This window comes from Carassius auratus, chromosome 22, assembly GCF_003368295.1.
Source record: "Carassius auratus strain Wakin chromosome 22, ASM336829v1, whole genome shotgun sequence".
Taxonomy (NCBI): Eukaryota; Metazoa; Chordata; class Actinopteri; order Cypriniformes; family Cyprinidae; genus Carassius; species Carassius auratus.
Window position 1 is genome coordinate 12,006,229 of NC_039264.1, and position 16,221 is coordinate 12,022,449.

The window sequence follows — 16,221 nt, forward strand, 5'->3', positions numbered from 1 at the left end:
TCCCCTCTTCGGTCCGGGGTGCGAGGGGCGGCGGCTTCCTCTAGCGGCCGCATCACTCTCGTTGGCCGCGGCGCTGGCAGGGGATGGACGGCCCGGCATCCTGGCCCGTCGGCCGTGTAAACGGGTGCGGTTCTCTTCCAGATCGCGGGTCCGGCAGCTCACGTCTCTTGTGGCGCGGGAGTCCCTCAACGCACCCTTCCTGGACCCACGAGGACACCAGTGTGCATGCACAGGGAAGAGACCGGTCTCCCGAGGAGAGGCGCGTTGGGCTTTTAAATAGCGGCGGTGATGAGGCTCCATTCCCTTCAGGTGTGCCCCATCACACGCCGCCAGCCCTGACTCGTCCAGCACCCCTCCTCTCACACACCCACTCCAGTCGGGAGCCTGGTGAAGGGCGGCGATTTAGGACGGGGTGCCGGTGACAATCAGGGAGGAGGCAGCTAACTCGTCACAGTATATTTGGTAATATGATAGCATGCCTCGCAACGTAACTAAACAATAGCTTTCACAATAAGCAATGTCTGAAGCATGTTCGCCAAATAGCACTAGGCAGTAAAAATTAAATAACTTTGCTTAGCTTCGTGAAGACATCCAGAAATGAATTAAGTTGGAAATGCCAGTTGTTCGTGGATGCTTTGATTTTGTTGAATATATAGCTTCTACCGGGGGGGATCAGATCTTGTGTAAAGTTGTGAGTCGGTTGTATTAGTACGCTCTGACGATGAATCGCGTGCGAAGTGTCTATATCAAGAGCTGGCTCATATCATATTCAGTCTGTTGCTTGACAACAACACGGTGAATTCACTTAAGTTCACGACTGAAATCTGATGAGATACTCTGTGGGAATCCTGCCAAAACCTGATTTTACGCTGGAGATTGATTTGCCGTCTGATAGTTCCTGAGTGAGCAATGGCTCTCGTGAGAAGTTTGAGCCTTGCGAGCCATTGACCATATTTACAGAGCAGTAGTGCCACGTATATATATGTTCCGTGTCTAATAGGAGAATGGTAGTGATTAGAGCGATTTGACAGCTGATCACATCAGCTGTTCACAGCCTTGCCTCCGTGGCCTGACTGAAGTAACGCTGCGCTCGATTTGGGTGTCATCAGCGTAGCAGTGATAAGAAAAGCCATGCTTCTGAATGACAGATCCTAATGACGTCATGTAGATGTAGAAGAGAAGTTCAAGTACGGAGCCTTGAGGAACCCCAGTAGCAAGTTGTTGTGACTTATGCTATATACATACCTTATATGAAACAGCTTGCTGCAGCATTTTAAAGATATACAATATTATTACACTTTAGACGACTATAAAGACCACATTTTGGCTAAGAAGTAATGAATGGGAATTTACTAGGTGTAATCTAGTAAGTAACAAAAATCAACAACCAATTCTCCAATCCTATACTATGTGCACCCCATATACACTGATCAGGAATAACATGATGACCACTGACAGGTGAAGTGAATAACAATGATTATCTCTTCATCACGGCACCTGTTTGTGGGGTATGTTTGGCAACAAAAGCGGGACTAACACAATATTAGGAAGGTAGCCATAATGTTATGCCTCATTGGTGTATAAAGATATTTTACCATGGCAATTTGGAGTTAAAAATCAAGAAAATCCTCAGAAACTCCAGTTTTGAGAACTATTTCAAATAAGTTGAAAGAACAAAACACTCAAAAGATATTTTAATATTTCCTCATTTTTTGCAACATATAGAATTTTTTTTAAAAAATAAGTAGAAAAAAGGCCTTTTCCTACAAAGTACCTCATAAGCACAGCTAATCAGAAGTCAAGTCAAGTCACCTTTATTTATATAGCGCTTTGAACAAAATACATTATGTCAAAGCAACTGAACAACATTCATTAGGAAAACAGTGTGTCCATAATGCAAAATGACAGTTAAAGGCAGTTCATCATTGAATTCAGTGATGTCATCTCTGTTCAGTTTAAATAGTGTCTGTGCATTCATTTGCAATCAAGTCAATGATATCGCTGTAGATGAAGTGACCCCAACTAAGCAAGCCAGAGGCGACAGTGGCAAGGAACCAAAACTCCATCGGTGACAGAATGGAGAAAAAACCTTTGGAGAAACCAGGCTCAGTCAGGGGGCAAGTTCTCCTTTGGCAAGTTCCGGCAGTTTACCGGTATGAGAAGTTGTAACATTACCAGTAAATTGCCGGAATTCTGCTGTGTGTGAATGTAGAAAGAAAATTACCGGTACGAGCACGTATGAGTTCAGAATGCGGTGATGTAAGACTTCTACTCTGAGCCAATCATAACAATGTGACGCATTCACGCACTGTTTACGAAAATAAAAAATGTCATCCAACTGAAGCAACAGGGAAATTAAAGTGCTTCTCCTTATCCGGGCGAATTAAGAAATTTGTTGTCAACTGAGAGGAATTGTTAGTGATGCAGTAACGTATAATAAAATAACTAACTGTTAACTATCTCCGAGAGCAATGCATTCACGTTTTAAATGTCTAAAAAATAAACGACCATCACAAACGAAGTATAGTGAAAGAATTTCTTGTTCCTATTACGTTAACAATCTGCCTCATACCAAAATGTTTTACCCCTCACACAAAGAGAGAGAGCCCCGGTCACGCGTGCACGCGCACTCTCTCTCTCTCTTCGGGGCCAGGCGAAAGTATAAACAAGGCTTCACCATCTTTATGAAGATGTATCATATCGATCACAAGTGCAGTATGGAGTACCTCAAGGCTCAGTACTAGGGCCGCTACTCTTCACGCTTTATATGTTACCCTTGGGAAATATCATCAGGAAACATGGTGTTAGCTTTCACTGTTATGCTGATGATACTCAGCTCTATATTTCCTCGCAGCCCGGTGAAACACACCAATTTGAAAAACTAATGGAATGCATAGTCGATATAAAAAATTGGATGACGAGTAATTTCTTACTGCTAAATTCAGAAAAAACAGAGGTGTTAATTATAGGGCCTAAAAACTCTGCTTGTAATAACCTAGAACACTGTCTAAGACTTGATGGTTGCTCTGTCAATTCTTCGTCATCAGTTAGGAACCTAGGTGTGCTACTTGATCGCAATCTTTCCTTAGAAAGCCACGTTTCTAGCATTTGTAAAACTGCATTTTTCCATCTCAAAAATATATCTAAATTACGGCCTATGCTCTCAATGTCAAATGCAGAAATGTTAATTCATGCATTTATGACTTCAAGGTTAGACTATTGTAATGCTTTATTGGGTGGTTGTTCTGCACGCTTAGTAAACAAACTACAGCTAGTCCAAAATGCAGCAGCAAGAGTTCTTACTAGAACCAGGAAGTATGACCATATTAGCCTGGTCCTGTCAACGCTGCACTGGCTCCCTATCAAACATCGTATAGATTTTAAAATATTGCTTATTACTTATAAAGCCCTGAATGGTTTAGCACCTCAGTATTTGAATGAGCTCCTTTTACATTATACTCCTCTACGTCCGCTACATTCTCAAAACTCAGGCAATTTGATAATACCTAGAATACCAAAATCAACTGCGGGCGGCAGATCCTTTTCCTATTTGGAGCCTAAACTCTGGAATAACCTACCTAACATTGTTCGGGAGGCAGACACACTCTTGCAGTTTAAATCTAGATTAAAGACCCATCTCTTTAACCTGGCATACACATAACATACTAATATGCTTTTAATATCCAAATCCGTTAAAGGATTTTTAGGCTGCATTAATTAGGTAAACCGGAACCGGAAACACTTCACATAACACCCTATGTACTTGCTACATCATTAGAAGAATGGCATCTACGCTAATATTTGTCTGTTTCTCTCTTGTTCCGAGGTCACCTTGGCCACCAGATCCAGTCTGTATCCAGATCAGAGGGTCACTGCAGTCGCCCGGATCCAGTACTTATCCAGACCAGATGGTGGATCAGCACCTAGAAAGGACCTCTACTGCCCAGAAAGACAGCGGAGACCAGGACAACTAGAGCCCCAGATACAGATCCCCTGTAAGGACCTTGTCTCAGAGGACCAGCAGGACAAGACCACAGGAAACAGATGATTCTTCTGCACAATCTGACTTTGTTGCAGCCTGGAATTGAACTACTGGTTTCCTCTGGTCAGAGGAGAACTGGCCTCCCAACTGAGCCTGGTTTCTCCCAAGGTTTTTTTCTCCATTCTGTCACCGATGGAGTTTCGGTTCCTTGCCGCTGTCACCTCTGGCTTGCTTGGTTGGGGTCACTTCATCTACAGCGATATCATTGACTTGATTGCAAATAAATACACAGACACTATTTAAACTGAACAGAGATGACATAACTGAATTCAATGATGAACTGCCTTTAACTATCATTTTGCATTATTGAGACACTGTTTTCCAAATGAATGTTGTTCAGTGCTTTGACGCAATGTATTTTGTTTAAAGCACTATATAAATAAAGGTGACTGATTGATTGATTGATCTCCTAAGCACTGTCTTGCTCTCTCTCTCTGAGACATATTAATCAAAATAAATCTACATGATGGTTAAAGGTCGGAAGAAAATAATTTAATGCACTTTCAAAGTAAACATGCCCCAACAGCAATCTGACGACAGTGAGAGTGAGGAGGATAATCTAGATGATGAGCACTTGTGGGAGGACATTACTTCAGTGGAAGACACAGAATTACCCTGGTCATCAGGTGAACGTCTTTCCCGTTTTGCATACTCTCTGCAGTTAGTTGTGAATGACGGCATGAAGGAGGTTAGGGCCATTTCTTGCACCATAGCCAAAACATCACGGTTCACAACTCTATTACATAGCAGCTCACAATTCAAAGACAAGAAGCTATGTTTGGCACTAATAGGACTCTTCCAGCTGTTCTTGCTCCATTTCCCGAGGCAACAGACCTGACAGAAGAAGCAAAATCAGTTACCATTACCATGGTGGTTCCAACTGTCCTGGACTTGAATACACACCTCCTCAAGATGGAGGAGACCTGAATGCAGTGCCAGCCATTAGTCAGAGCCCTCCAGCAGTCTCTGGTGAAAAGATTCTCTGGAATCTTTACAAAAACAAACATGGGCAAAGACAGCGGAAAAGAGGAACCTTTTAACCACACTGTGTACTTTTTTGCTACCATGCTGGATCCACAGTTTAGCTTAAGCTGGGTGGACTTAGATGTAACCAATGGGGGAATGCAACATCAGTGAATAAATTCAGAGATGAACTTAAGAAGACACTGACAGGTTAGTATACATTTTTATCCAGTGAAAATAAATGTCTTATTTGCAAAACTATGAAACCTAAATGTTTTAAATTAGTAGCCAATAAAAGCCTTAACTAGTCGTATAGAGGAATTCATAGAGTATTCCTTTCATCTGTTTATTTTTGTCATTAAAATATTTTGTAATACTTTGGGCCAACTGAACCTGATACTCTTTATATTTAGGGTGGTAACATGCCTATTGTACATAAACCAAACTCACTTTATACTAGCCCATCATACTCACCTGTAAAGAGAAATCAAAGTACAGAGTGTTCCAAGTACTATTAAAACAGTAGGCCAATGGTTAGATTTAATACAGTAGCACATTGTAACCTAAGTAAATAACTATTCATAAAATCATTTCATTACTGACCTCTGCACTAAATGAAATAACCAGCATTTACATTAACTTGCTATGTTTATTTGAATAACAAAAAAAGATAATGTAATTGATCATTTTAAAAATGTGTCTTATAAAAGGTCCTAAACGTATTTCATTTAACTCTGATATGTACATAACCTTTTAAATCTAACTCATTGTGTTTGTGTTTTTCAGACACATTGATCTTAGAGGTGGAGAACATGATGGTCAGTAAAGATGATCATGAAACTGCCGTAAAATGTGGATCCAGCCAGTGATTCGCCACCACCCAAATGCCCTCACCTTCTGTCCCGCAACAAGGCACACAAGAAGTGTGGCTCAGTCCAGGATTCAAGTATTGTAACATAGACAAGCAAATACTTTGATGCGATGCGTGAGTCTGATACTGACAATGCACTTGTCTTCTGGGCCAAAAATCATGCTAGATCCCCACAACTCCACAATTTGGCATTGAAGACGCTGTCAGTCCCTGCCTCCTCTGCACCAGTCGAGAGGGTTTTCAGTAGAGGAGGCTTTATAATGAGACCTCATTATGCACGTTTAGGTCACAGAATGTTGCAATTTCTCATGTTTCTAAAAGGCAACCAAACTTTACTTTAAACTGATTTCCATTGATGTAACTTTTGAGGTGTCCATCTACTTCTCTATTGCATCTACCGTGCAACTATGTGGTTATCCTTGGCCTTGAGCTTGAATTTATGAAAAGTGTTTTGCAACTGCAGTTTGTTAAGGTTTGGCATATGATGAAACTACTCCCAATTAAATCAACTTTGTACTTTTATCAATCACATGCAGTTAGGCCACTGACTTACTGACCTCTTTGTATTAAATATCTTTTGTTGCTTTGATTACACATAAAACTATAAAATACTCTTATTTACAATAGTTGTTCCTAAACATCAACATTTCACATAGAATTACTGTGTTACAGATACAGATACAGATACAGATCCCCTGTAAAGACCTGGTCTCAGAGGACCACCAGGACAAGACCACAGGAAACAGATGATTCTTCTGCACAATCTGACTTTGCTGCAGCCTGGAATTGAACTACTGGTTTTGTCTGTACAGAGGAGAACTGGCCCCCCAACTGAGCCTGGTTTCTCCCAAGGCTTTTTTCTCCATTCTGTCACTGATGGAGTTTCGGTTCCTTGCCGCCGTGTTGTTCAGTTGCTTTGACGCAACGTATTTTGTTTAAAGCGCTATATAAATAAAGGTGACTTTCTAGCATTTTAAATACAGTTGCTCCTTTACGCTTAAGGAAGGTTAAGGAAACCAGTATGACACCATAGTAATGAGCATAATCGCACCCTAAAGAGAGCAGCCCGAAAAATGGAGCGCAGCTGGAGGAAAACAAAACTAGAGGTATTTCGTATTGCGTGGCGGGAAAGTAACCTATCCTACAGAAAAGCATTAAAAACTGCTAGATCCAATTACTTGTCTTCTCTTTTAGAAGAAAACAAACGTAACCCCAGGTATTTATTCAATACAGTGCCTAAATTAACGAAAAATAAAGCCTAAACAAGTGTTGGCATTTCCCAACATCACAGCAGTAATGACTTTATGAACTACTTTAGTTCTAAAATCGCTACTATTAGAGATAAAATGTAACTATAGACCCCTTGAGGAACAGTTCCACTCATTTTCTACTATAGGAGAGGAAGAATTGTATGAACTTGTTAAATCATCTAAACCAACATGTATGTTAGACCTTATACCATATAAGCTCCTAAAAGAGGTGCAGTCTGAGTTGAAGTCTGTAAGGTTTTATGTTCATTGTTTCTGCAATTTCTGGAGCACGTTCCCAAGAATTTCACTCACAAAGGCACATGTGCTCTGGTGATGTGACAATAAAAGTGACTTGACTTCTGTAAAACTTTTAGATGCTGTTTCAACAGAAGCCACTAGGTGACACTCATGGCCCTTAATGATTTTTAATCTAAAGGACACTTATCACTTGACCCGACATAGCACAAACTGAGATCCATTTTTAAAACTGAAAACATTATACAAAGGTTATAGATATAGTCTTTTAAACAATTAAAAACAGACTATACATTGCTTTTGACATCAGCACAAACACATTGTATAACACTACACATCGGAGCTGCACACATTCATTCCTATTCCTGTTTGGAAAATAATGAAGTATATTAAAAACAATTGACTAATATCTAAATCTTGTCTCAAATCAAACATACCCAATTCAATGCATTAAATAAGAACACATGTGCACAATTCATTTCACAGCACCGCTGAATAAATGCTGCTCATCTGGACTGTTGTAGTCTAATAGGTCTTACAGCTAAGAGGAATGTTGTTGAATGGACCCCATGACCTGATCATCCACTAGTGACATGACAAATTCTTAGCTCAGCTCATTGTTTTGTTGGCTCTGTTCGGTAAGGATAATAAAGGATATGTGTAGAGCTTGAAGCCCCACTTATTTGATTTGTCTTTGTTGTATTGCATTAGGCTATATCAGTGCTCTGTCAAACCTCACTCATTGTAGTAAGATGCCATGGTCATTTTGTTTTTAATAAATCATTTAGAGTATATGTGAATGTGATAAAGGAAAAAAAAAAATTAGATCAGGTTTCAATAGATTGATTGCATCATGGACAAATAAATAAGAGGTTAATGGGGCAACTCACCCCCACATGGCCAGTCAGAGCAGGTTCTGCTTATCAGAGTTCAGCAAATAGTTGCCTCACTTTCCGTTGACTGTTTGGAGGTGAACTTTACCTTCAGTTTGCTCAGTTTGGATCTGTTAGTGCTGATCACTCACTTTTAACACCCCCAGAATATAAAAGACATAAAAACAAACAAAAACAACTTTGGTGTATTTTGTATTTTATGAATATCACAACTTTTGTGCCCCAAAATTGTTGACAATGCACCCCAGTCTTTGAAACAATCATTGCATGGATTTATGTATGATTGTATGTTTGTATGTGTTTTCTGTGGTAATAAATATTATGCCACAGGTGCTATCCATAAAGCTCATTCTTGTTTCTAATTTCACAGGTCAAAGATGAATAATTGTAAGATTTTTTAAACCATTTTGTCTTTGGCAGTACATATAGATATTTATCGAGAGCCAGTAACACCACTGACAGACAGTAAATTGACTTTAAACACAAAGATATTGTGTAGAAACTGCATTACTAATAAAAACTTGATCCCATTAAAGTTCACAACAGTTCTGTTAAGTAACTGAAGCTTCAAATACCGGCTTCAGGAGTCCAAAGTCAGCTCTCGATTGCAAAATAGATTAACATGGACTACAGACCACTGATAGGCACATGTTGGATAAATTGGACATAAAATAAAGTTTATATTGATTTCTTATGTCTTTTCAGTGGATTCATCTGCAACAATAATGTTAGGTTTTTAAATACCTTCATTGTTGGACTAATGCACAATTGCAGTTATATATGTATATATATATATATATATATATATATATATATATATATATATATAGTTTTATATATATATATAGTTTATATATATATATATATATATATATATATATATATATATATATATATAGTTTTATATATATATATATATATAGTTATATATATATATGTTTTTGAAAGAAGTATCTTTTGCTCACCAAGACTGCATCTATTTAGTAATTTATTTCTAATTTCTTATCTAATTTTTAATTAAAAATAAATAAATAAATAAAATCTTTTTTAAAATAAAATAAAAATGTATTTCTTTTTTTTCAACAAGGATGCAAAAAATTTATCGAAAGTGACAGTACATACATTTCAAACAGCATAAAATTGCAAATAAATGCTGTTCTTTTGAACTGGCTATTCAGCTAAGAGCCCTGGATTTTTTTTTTATTAAATGTTTCAAAACTCTTTTCAACATTTATTATAATAAGAACCAATTGAGCTTTAAATCTATATATTCAAATGATTTCTGAAGGATTATTTGACACCTGATGCAGTATGCCCCATTAAACATAATTCAAAAACGACTTTAATTCAAACAAACATCAGTGTCAAGGTGAATTCTGCTAATAGTTAGCGTGAGTTAACAATTACCTTTGACATGGCATTCCCTCATGTCCCTCTTTCATATTTGTTTTTGATGTCATTTACATTGGCAAGCATCTCTGGCACTAAACTGTTTGCTTATTTCCCCCCTGCAGTGTATATTATAAAGGTCTGGACGAGTGAGGGGGACTTTTTCTGGGTTGAAGATTTACTGTTCATGTCCATGTGCAGCATGAGAGAGCTGGTGATATTAGCAGCGTTGGTCTCGGCTCTGCACGCAGCCAGCCTCCCGACAGGCACTGATGTGCAATATAAGTGCCACGCAGATCAGGACAAGATTGCTACATTAGAAGCTGAGAGCTTCATTAATGAACACCACCGCCATGGATACAAATTCAAATTTGTTTCACAGGACAGTCGCAGTGCAGAGAAGAAGGTGAGGCTTTGTGACGCTGTCTTCCTGCGGATGTTTTAATTATCTACATAAGGTGTAAAAGAGTGATTACAACCACAGAAAAAGAAGATACATTAAAAGAAATAAGTGAAAGAAAAAATATATGATGTGCAAATGCTACAAATTATCTTTCTTCTGTGCAGTCTGATCCTTGTGAGGTCATTTTGGGAATAACTCTAGAGGAAACTGAGTGCCACATCGTGAATCCCAAACCTTTAGATGAGTGTAAGACTAGAACAGAAACACAGACGGTGAGCTGAACATCACAGATCTTCCAAACCCTAATTTGAGAAATACTGGCTTTTTCACTCTGAATAGAGTGACTTCTGTAAGTTGTGCATCTATTTAACAGACTTTTAATGTCGCCCTTAAAGAAAGTGACAGCTAAATGTAATGTGACCGTCTCCAGTTTTGAGGGGAAAGCAGCTGTGAAGGACTACACCTGTGACACCGAACCAGGTAAACAAATCAATAGAATTATTTTTTTTTAATTTGAAATTTGACATATCTAGCCTCTTAAATAACCCATAGTAATGTTTAAGGTCACTTTGTCAAAGAGTAAAGATAAGGTAATGCATCTCCTATAAATTACATTGTGATTGTATATTGCTCCTGTATTTTGTCCCAGCTTCACATGAAATACTTGTGACAAAATGCCCTGACTGCCCCAGTCTGCTGCCCCTGCATGACCCGAAGGGTCTGGAGAGTGTGAAAACTGCCCTGCAGAAATTCAACAAAGGATCTAACCACAAGTCTTACTTTAAAGTGATGGAAGTGGGGAGGATCAGCACACAGGTGATGACTCTCAAAATTGTTTTAAGCTTGAATATTTAATGCAACAACATGAGCGGAAACGCTTCTAGCGGCACATGAACCATTTAATTTCAAAGTTCATTAAGGCCTTGATAAACTCGTGTTGAAGTTCTTCTGAAAGCAGCAGTTAAGAAAGTATCTGATCATGGTTATGTTTGGTAATTCTTCTGCAGAAAGTGAAAACTCCAAATTAACTTTGTTATTCCACTTGCATGGTGAATTTATTGACAACTGAAGGCTCACACATATTAAACTGACATAAAAAAAAAACTAACGCAGACCAAAGCTGCTGTATTTTTGCCTCAAGACATCTGTGTCTGAGCTAAAAAGTTAAAGCTGAGCTTGAACTCACCGTAAAGAATAGAGTTAACACATAACTAGCATGTATGTTCTGTGCCTGCACGAGAGGAAATAACTCTCCAAACCAGCAGGTGGCGATAGCCTGTATTCATCAATCAATGACAGGAACCAGAAGAGCTACAGGGCTGTGCTGGCTTAACATTTTCACCCCAACGCACTCACCACAGATGTATTTGATAAAAATGATAACAGATGAAGATAAAACATGAGAAGAGACTTCTGTGTTTATGCTCTTGATTTCGTTGTTTATTTGCTTTCGTCATTATTTTCATGCACTGGTTTAATAAGCCACCAATCTGTAAGATGAAAAGTCTGACAAGATGCAAGAATTTATATTGCATCTTGAGTAGATGTTTCTGGCCTCAAACAGCAATTCTGTTGAATCGTACAATACTGTGACATAAACAGACAACTTTTTGAATATGGTCATTATGCTCTTTGCATGTTAACAGAATGTTTGTCTATTTTCTTAGTGGATGTTTTCGGGTCAGAGCTTCTTTTCTCAGTTTGCAATTATGGAGACAAACTGTACAAACAAGGAGGTACCCCAGAATGAAGAATCATGCAAGGCTTTATGTGGGGAGAAGGCTGTAAGTGCACAAGAAGTTCATTACTTTCATTACGTCCATTTCAGTTTCATTAACTAATTTCTTTAATTACTATAATTAAAGGGATATTTTACCCCATAATTAAAATTTTGTCATCATTTACTTGCCCTCATGTTAGTCCAAACCTATCCCTTTAAGGCAAGATGCTACAAGCAGCATCATTTTTTCAGGCAGTGATCAATTAAAAGGTGTTCGCTTCCATTACATTTAATGTTAGACTAGTGTAAAGAAAACATACAAATTACAAATTATGTGTTTAGATTTTTTTTTTTTTTTTTACACTTTTTGTGTCTAAAGATTTCAATCTCAATACATCCTTAAAGGCTGTGAGTTTGTTCTCCACTTCAGTAGCACTTACATACACCAGTCTTTACAGCTTTATTCTATCTCTATTCCGAAGGCTTTTACACAGGGGTAATGTTTATTTGCCTGAATTTATACAACACCTCATTCCTAAAAAAATATGATTTATTTTATTTTCTTTTTTTTAAATTTGGCTGTTGACAATATTCTGATAACAGATAATATGGCAACAAAATGAACTAAGAATTCTGAATACATGCAAATTAGTCGATTAAATAGAAAATGCCTCATTTGTATATTTAAACAAGATTTATGAAAACTTGTAATAGAAAAGCAATTATCTTAATGTATTTTGATTAATCAGTGGGTAAATTAAAACAATTCTCTTGTAGCGTCTTGCCTTAACAGTATAGGCAACTTCATTAAAGGGTAAGTTGATAAGTAAATGAAAATTAGCCCATTATTTACTCACCCTCAAGCCATTGTATGTTTATATGATTTTCTTATTTCAGACAAATCCAATTGGAGTTATATTAAAAATGATACTAGATCTTCCTAGCTTTATGATGGCAGTGAATGGAATTTGCTTGTCAACACTCCAAAATAAGTACAATAAAGTGCGCGCATTCATAATAAAAAGTATGTCACACAGCTCCAGGGGGTGAATAAATGCCACATGTAGCGAATCAATGTGAAAAATATCCATATTTAAATCACTATAAACTTTCTTTAACTGTCGTATGCGCAAGACCTTCCTGTGGATGGTGTACGATGTTGGCGTAGTGTAAACTCCAGTGAGAATTTACTAGTCTCATGAGAACCAACGTTTGTTTACAGGAGCAAAGGAAGCAAAGTTTCCTTAATTTAGCAAAGGAAAACCAGTCTCCTCTTTTCTTGTATCGAAATCCTACGACATTTTCCTTTAGAAATTCTAATTGAAGTACCGGTGCATGCACAAAGCATACATTCTACCGCATCCATGGGAACGGCTTCTGTATATGACAATTAGCACAAGCTAGAGACAAGTGTTTATAATGTTTTAAAAATGCATTGATTGGCTACAGGAGGCCTTTATTCACCTCCCAGAGCAGATTTAGGCATGTTTCATTATGGATGGATGCGCTTTATTGGACTTCTTTTGGACTGTTGAACAATAACACCCATTCACTGCCATTATAAAGCTTGGAAGGGCTAGGACATTTTTTTATATATATAACTCTGATTGGATTCTCCTGAATGAAAAAAGTCACATACACCTAGGATGGCTTGAGGGTAAGTAAATCATGGGCTAGTTTAAATTTTTTGGTGAACTAACCGTTTAAGCATGTAGTTCTGAGTATCTCTCTCCTTTCTTTAGCGGTATGGCTTCTGTAAGTCCACCAAGGTCGGAATTGAGGAACCAGAAGTGGAATGTGAGATTTATGAAGCTAAGGTATACATCTCAATAACACACTCTTAAACTGGACCAGTAAGTTATTTTATTCTGTTTGGCTATAAAATGCCTTTGCTCTATTTGTTTCCAGAACATATCTCATCCATGGAAACACCCTGCTCAGTCAAGAAGAGACTGTAAAGGGTCATGGACAGGACATGGTCCCCCTCATCGCCCAGGACATGGCCCCCCTCATCGCCCAGGACATGAGGGCCATGACCACAAGGACAAAACACCAGAGCAAAGGGGGCGTCCAGAACACGCAGGCCGTGACCCCAAGGACAAAACACCAGACCAAAGAGGCCATCCAGAACATGTAGGCCGTGACCCCAAGGACAAAACACCAGATCAAAGAGGCCATCCAGAACATGTAGGCCGTGACCCCAAGGACAAAACACCAGATCGAAGAGGGCATCCAGAACATGCTGGCCATGACCCCAAGGACAAAAAACATGATCACAAGGGCCATCCAGAGCATCCACAGCTCTGTTCAAGACGCCCTTCAGGAGTTCCAGAATCAGCGCATGAGTTCCCATGCCATGGCTTTGTAAAAATACCCCCCTCTATTTATCCAATCTGCCCCTTCCCTCCACCACGTCTCTGCAGAGGCCCTCCAGACTTGATACATCCCCCTTCAGCTCGTCCTCCTCTTCCTCAGTAATTAACCCTAAAATCTATGGAGGAACATTCAGATTTCATTCCATTCTGCAGGGTTTGAAAGAGTAAACAGTCAAAACTGAACAACACAAGAGTGATAATGTCTCCAGAATGTTCAGTCCAATAAATATCCTCTACTGACCTGTGTGGTTAATGAGTGATAAAGGTCTCAAAACACAGCTGGGATCACAGCTGACATTTTAGGTGTTGCAATATTACAAAGCTGCTGTGACAAGAAAACCAAATCACATTTAACATTAGTTGACAATCTCACAAACAAAAAAGCATGTGGAAACATCAATATCTTTACACTGTACATTAAAAAAGTGGCATAATGTGTAGACTAAATATGGTGTCCCCTTTGTGCTCTGCATTTAACCTAAATGCACACACATGGCAGTATGTATTGAACACACACACACACACACACACCATGGATGCAAACATGGAGCGGTTATTTTTGCTGTGGCACCATTGGAGCAATTTGGGTTTTGATGCCTCAGTTGTGGGAAATGAGGGTGGAAGAGAGCACTGTTCATTCACTCCCCACACCTACATTTCCTGCCAGTACTGAGACTCCAGGACTATTGAGCAAACCATGAGCAAACCAATTCTTCTTGATTGTTTTTGATAAGATTGTCTTATACATACTTCAGCTTCTCTCTTTAGTCCATAGAGATCATTTGCTGTGGTGATAAATGCATCAACACATGATCAGCTATATCTTCTGTAACAATGAGAAAGCAGCAGATGTTATCATTCTTAACACTTAAAGAATTAAGAGTTTAGAATTAAAGCTGCAGTCTGTAACTTTTTGGGGGTAAAAATGATCCATTAGGCTATATCGCATGTGAGGATGTTGCAGGTGGAGGATCATTTATAGCCTTTTCTCTCAGCAGCAGGAATAAATAAATTTGTAATCGAAAAAGGATAGTGTGTTTATGAAACACAAGTGACTGAAATTAAACTATTCCAGTTTTACATGTGCATCTGACTACAAATAGCACAAGATTACACAATATTTGTATTTTAAAGAGAACCAGTTCTAAAGAACAATAATTAACATTTTGGGTTAAAAGAAAGTGTAAAGAAAGAACTGGTGCTCTGCATTTAACCCATCCATGTGCACACACACACACACACACACAAAGAAGTGAGAAGTGAACACACTGTGAACACACACCCGGAACAGTGTGCAGCTATAGAGGTGCTGGTCATATAATTAGAATATCATCAAAAAGTAGATTTCATTAATTCCATTCAAAAAGTTAAACTTGTATATTATATTCATTCATTACACACAGACTGATATATTTCAAAAGTGTATTTCTTTTAATTTTGTGATTATAAATGGCAACTAAGGAAAATCCCAAATTCAGTATCTCAGAAAATTTGAATATAAATTAATAAATCCAACTAAAAAGTATAAAAATGAAAAGTATGACCATGTACAGCACTCAATACTTATATGGGGCTCCTTTTGCCTGGATTACTGCAGCAATGCGGCAGTTGGAGTTGTTCAGGTACTGGCACTGTTATGAGAGCCCAGGTTGCTCTAATAGTGGACTTCTGCTCTTCTGCATTCTTGGGTCTGGCATATCACATCTTACTCTTCACAATACACCATAGATTTTCTAAGGGGTTAAGGTCAGGCGAGTTTGCTGGTCAATTAAGAACATAGATACCATGGTCCTTAAACTAGGTACTGGAAGCTTTGGCACTGTGTTATGAAGTTCAAGTTGACCTTGGACCTCAGAAAACACAGTGAACCAACACCATCAGATGACATGGCACCGCAAACCAGCCCAAAATGGTTTAGCACCTCAGTATTTGAATGAGCTCCTGTTACACTGAAATACTCCACGGCCGCTACGTTCTCAAAACTCAGGCAATTTGATAATACCTAGAATATCAAAATCAACTTCAGGCAGCAGATCCTTTTCCTATTTGGCGCCTAAACT

The 16,221-nt window shown here is 38.5% G+C and overlaps 1 protein-coding gene across 1 annotated transcript; it reads left to right on the plus strand.

Moving 5' to 3' along the window:
• The first annotated feature begins 9,792 nt into the window (after nucleotides 1-9,792).
• On the plus strand, nucleotides 9,793-14,401 carry ahsg1 (alpha-2-HS-glycoprotein 1). The gene is made up of 7 exons (XM_026197758.1): nucleotides 9,793-10,069; nucleotides 10,231-10,338; nucleotides 10,462-10,546; nucleotides 10,716-10,882; nucleotides 11,734-11,850; nucleotides 13,529-13,603; nucleotides 13,695-14,401. The coding sequence occupies exons 1-7, from the start codon at nucleotides 9,851-9,853 to the stop codon at nucleotides 14,262-14,264; spliced, it is 1,341 nt and encodes a 446-aa protein (XP_026053543.1). The 5' UTR covers nucleotides 9,793-9,850; the 3' UTR covers nucleotides 14,265-14,401.
• The last annotated feature ends 1,820 nt before the right edge of the window (nucleotides 14,402-16,221 follow it).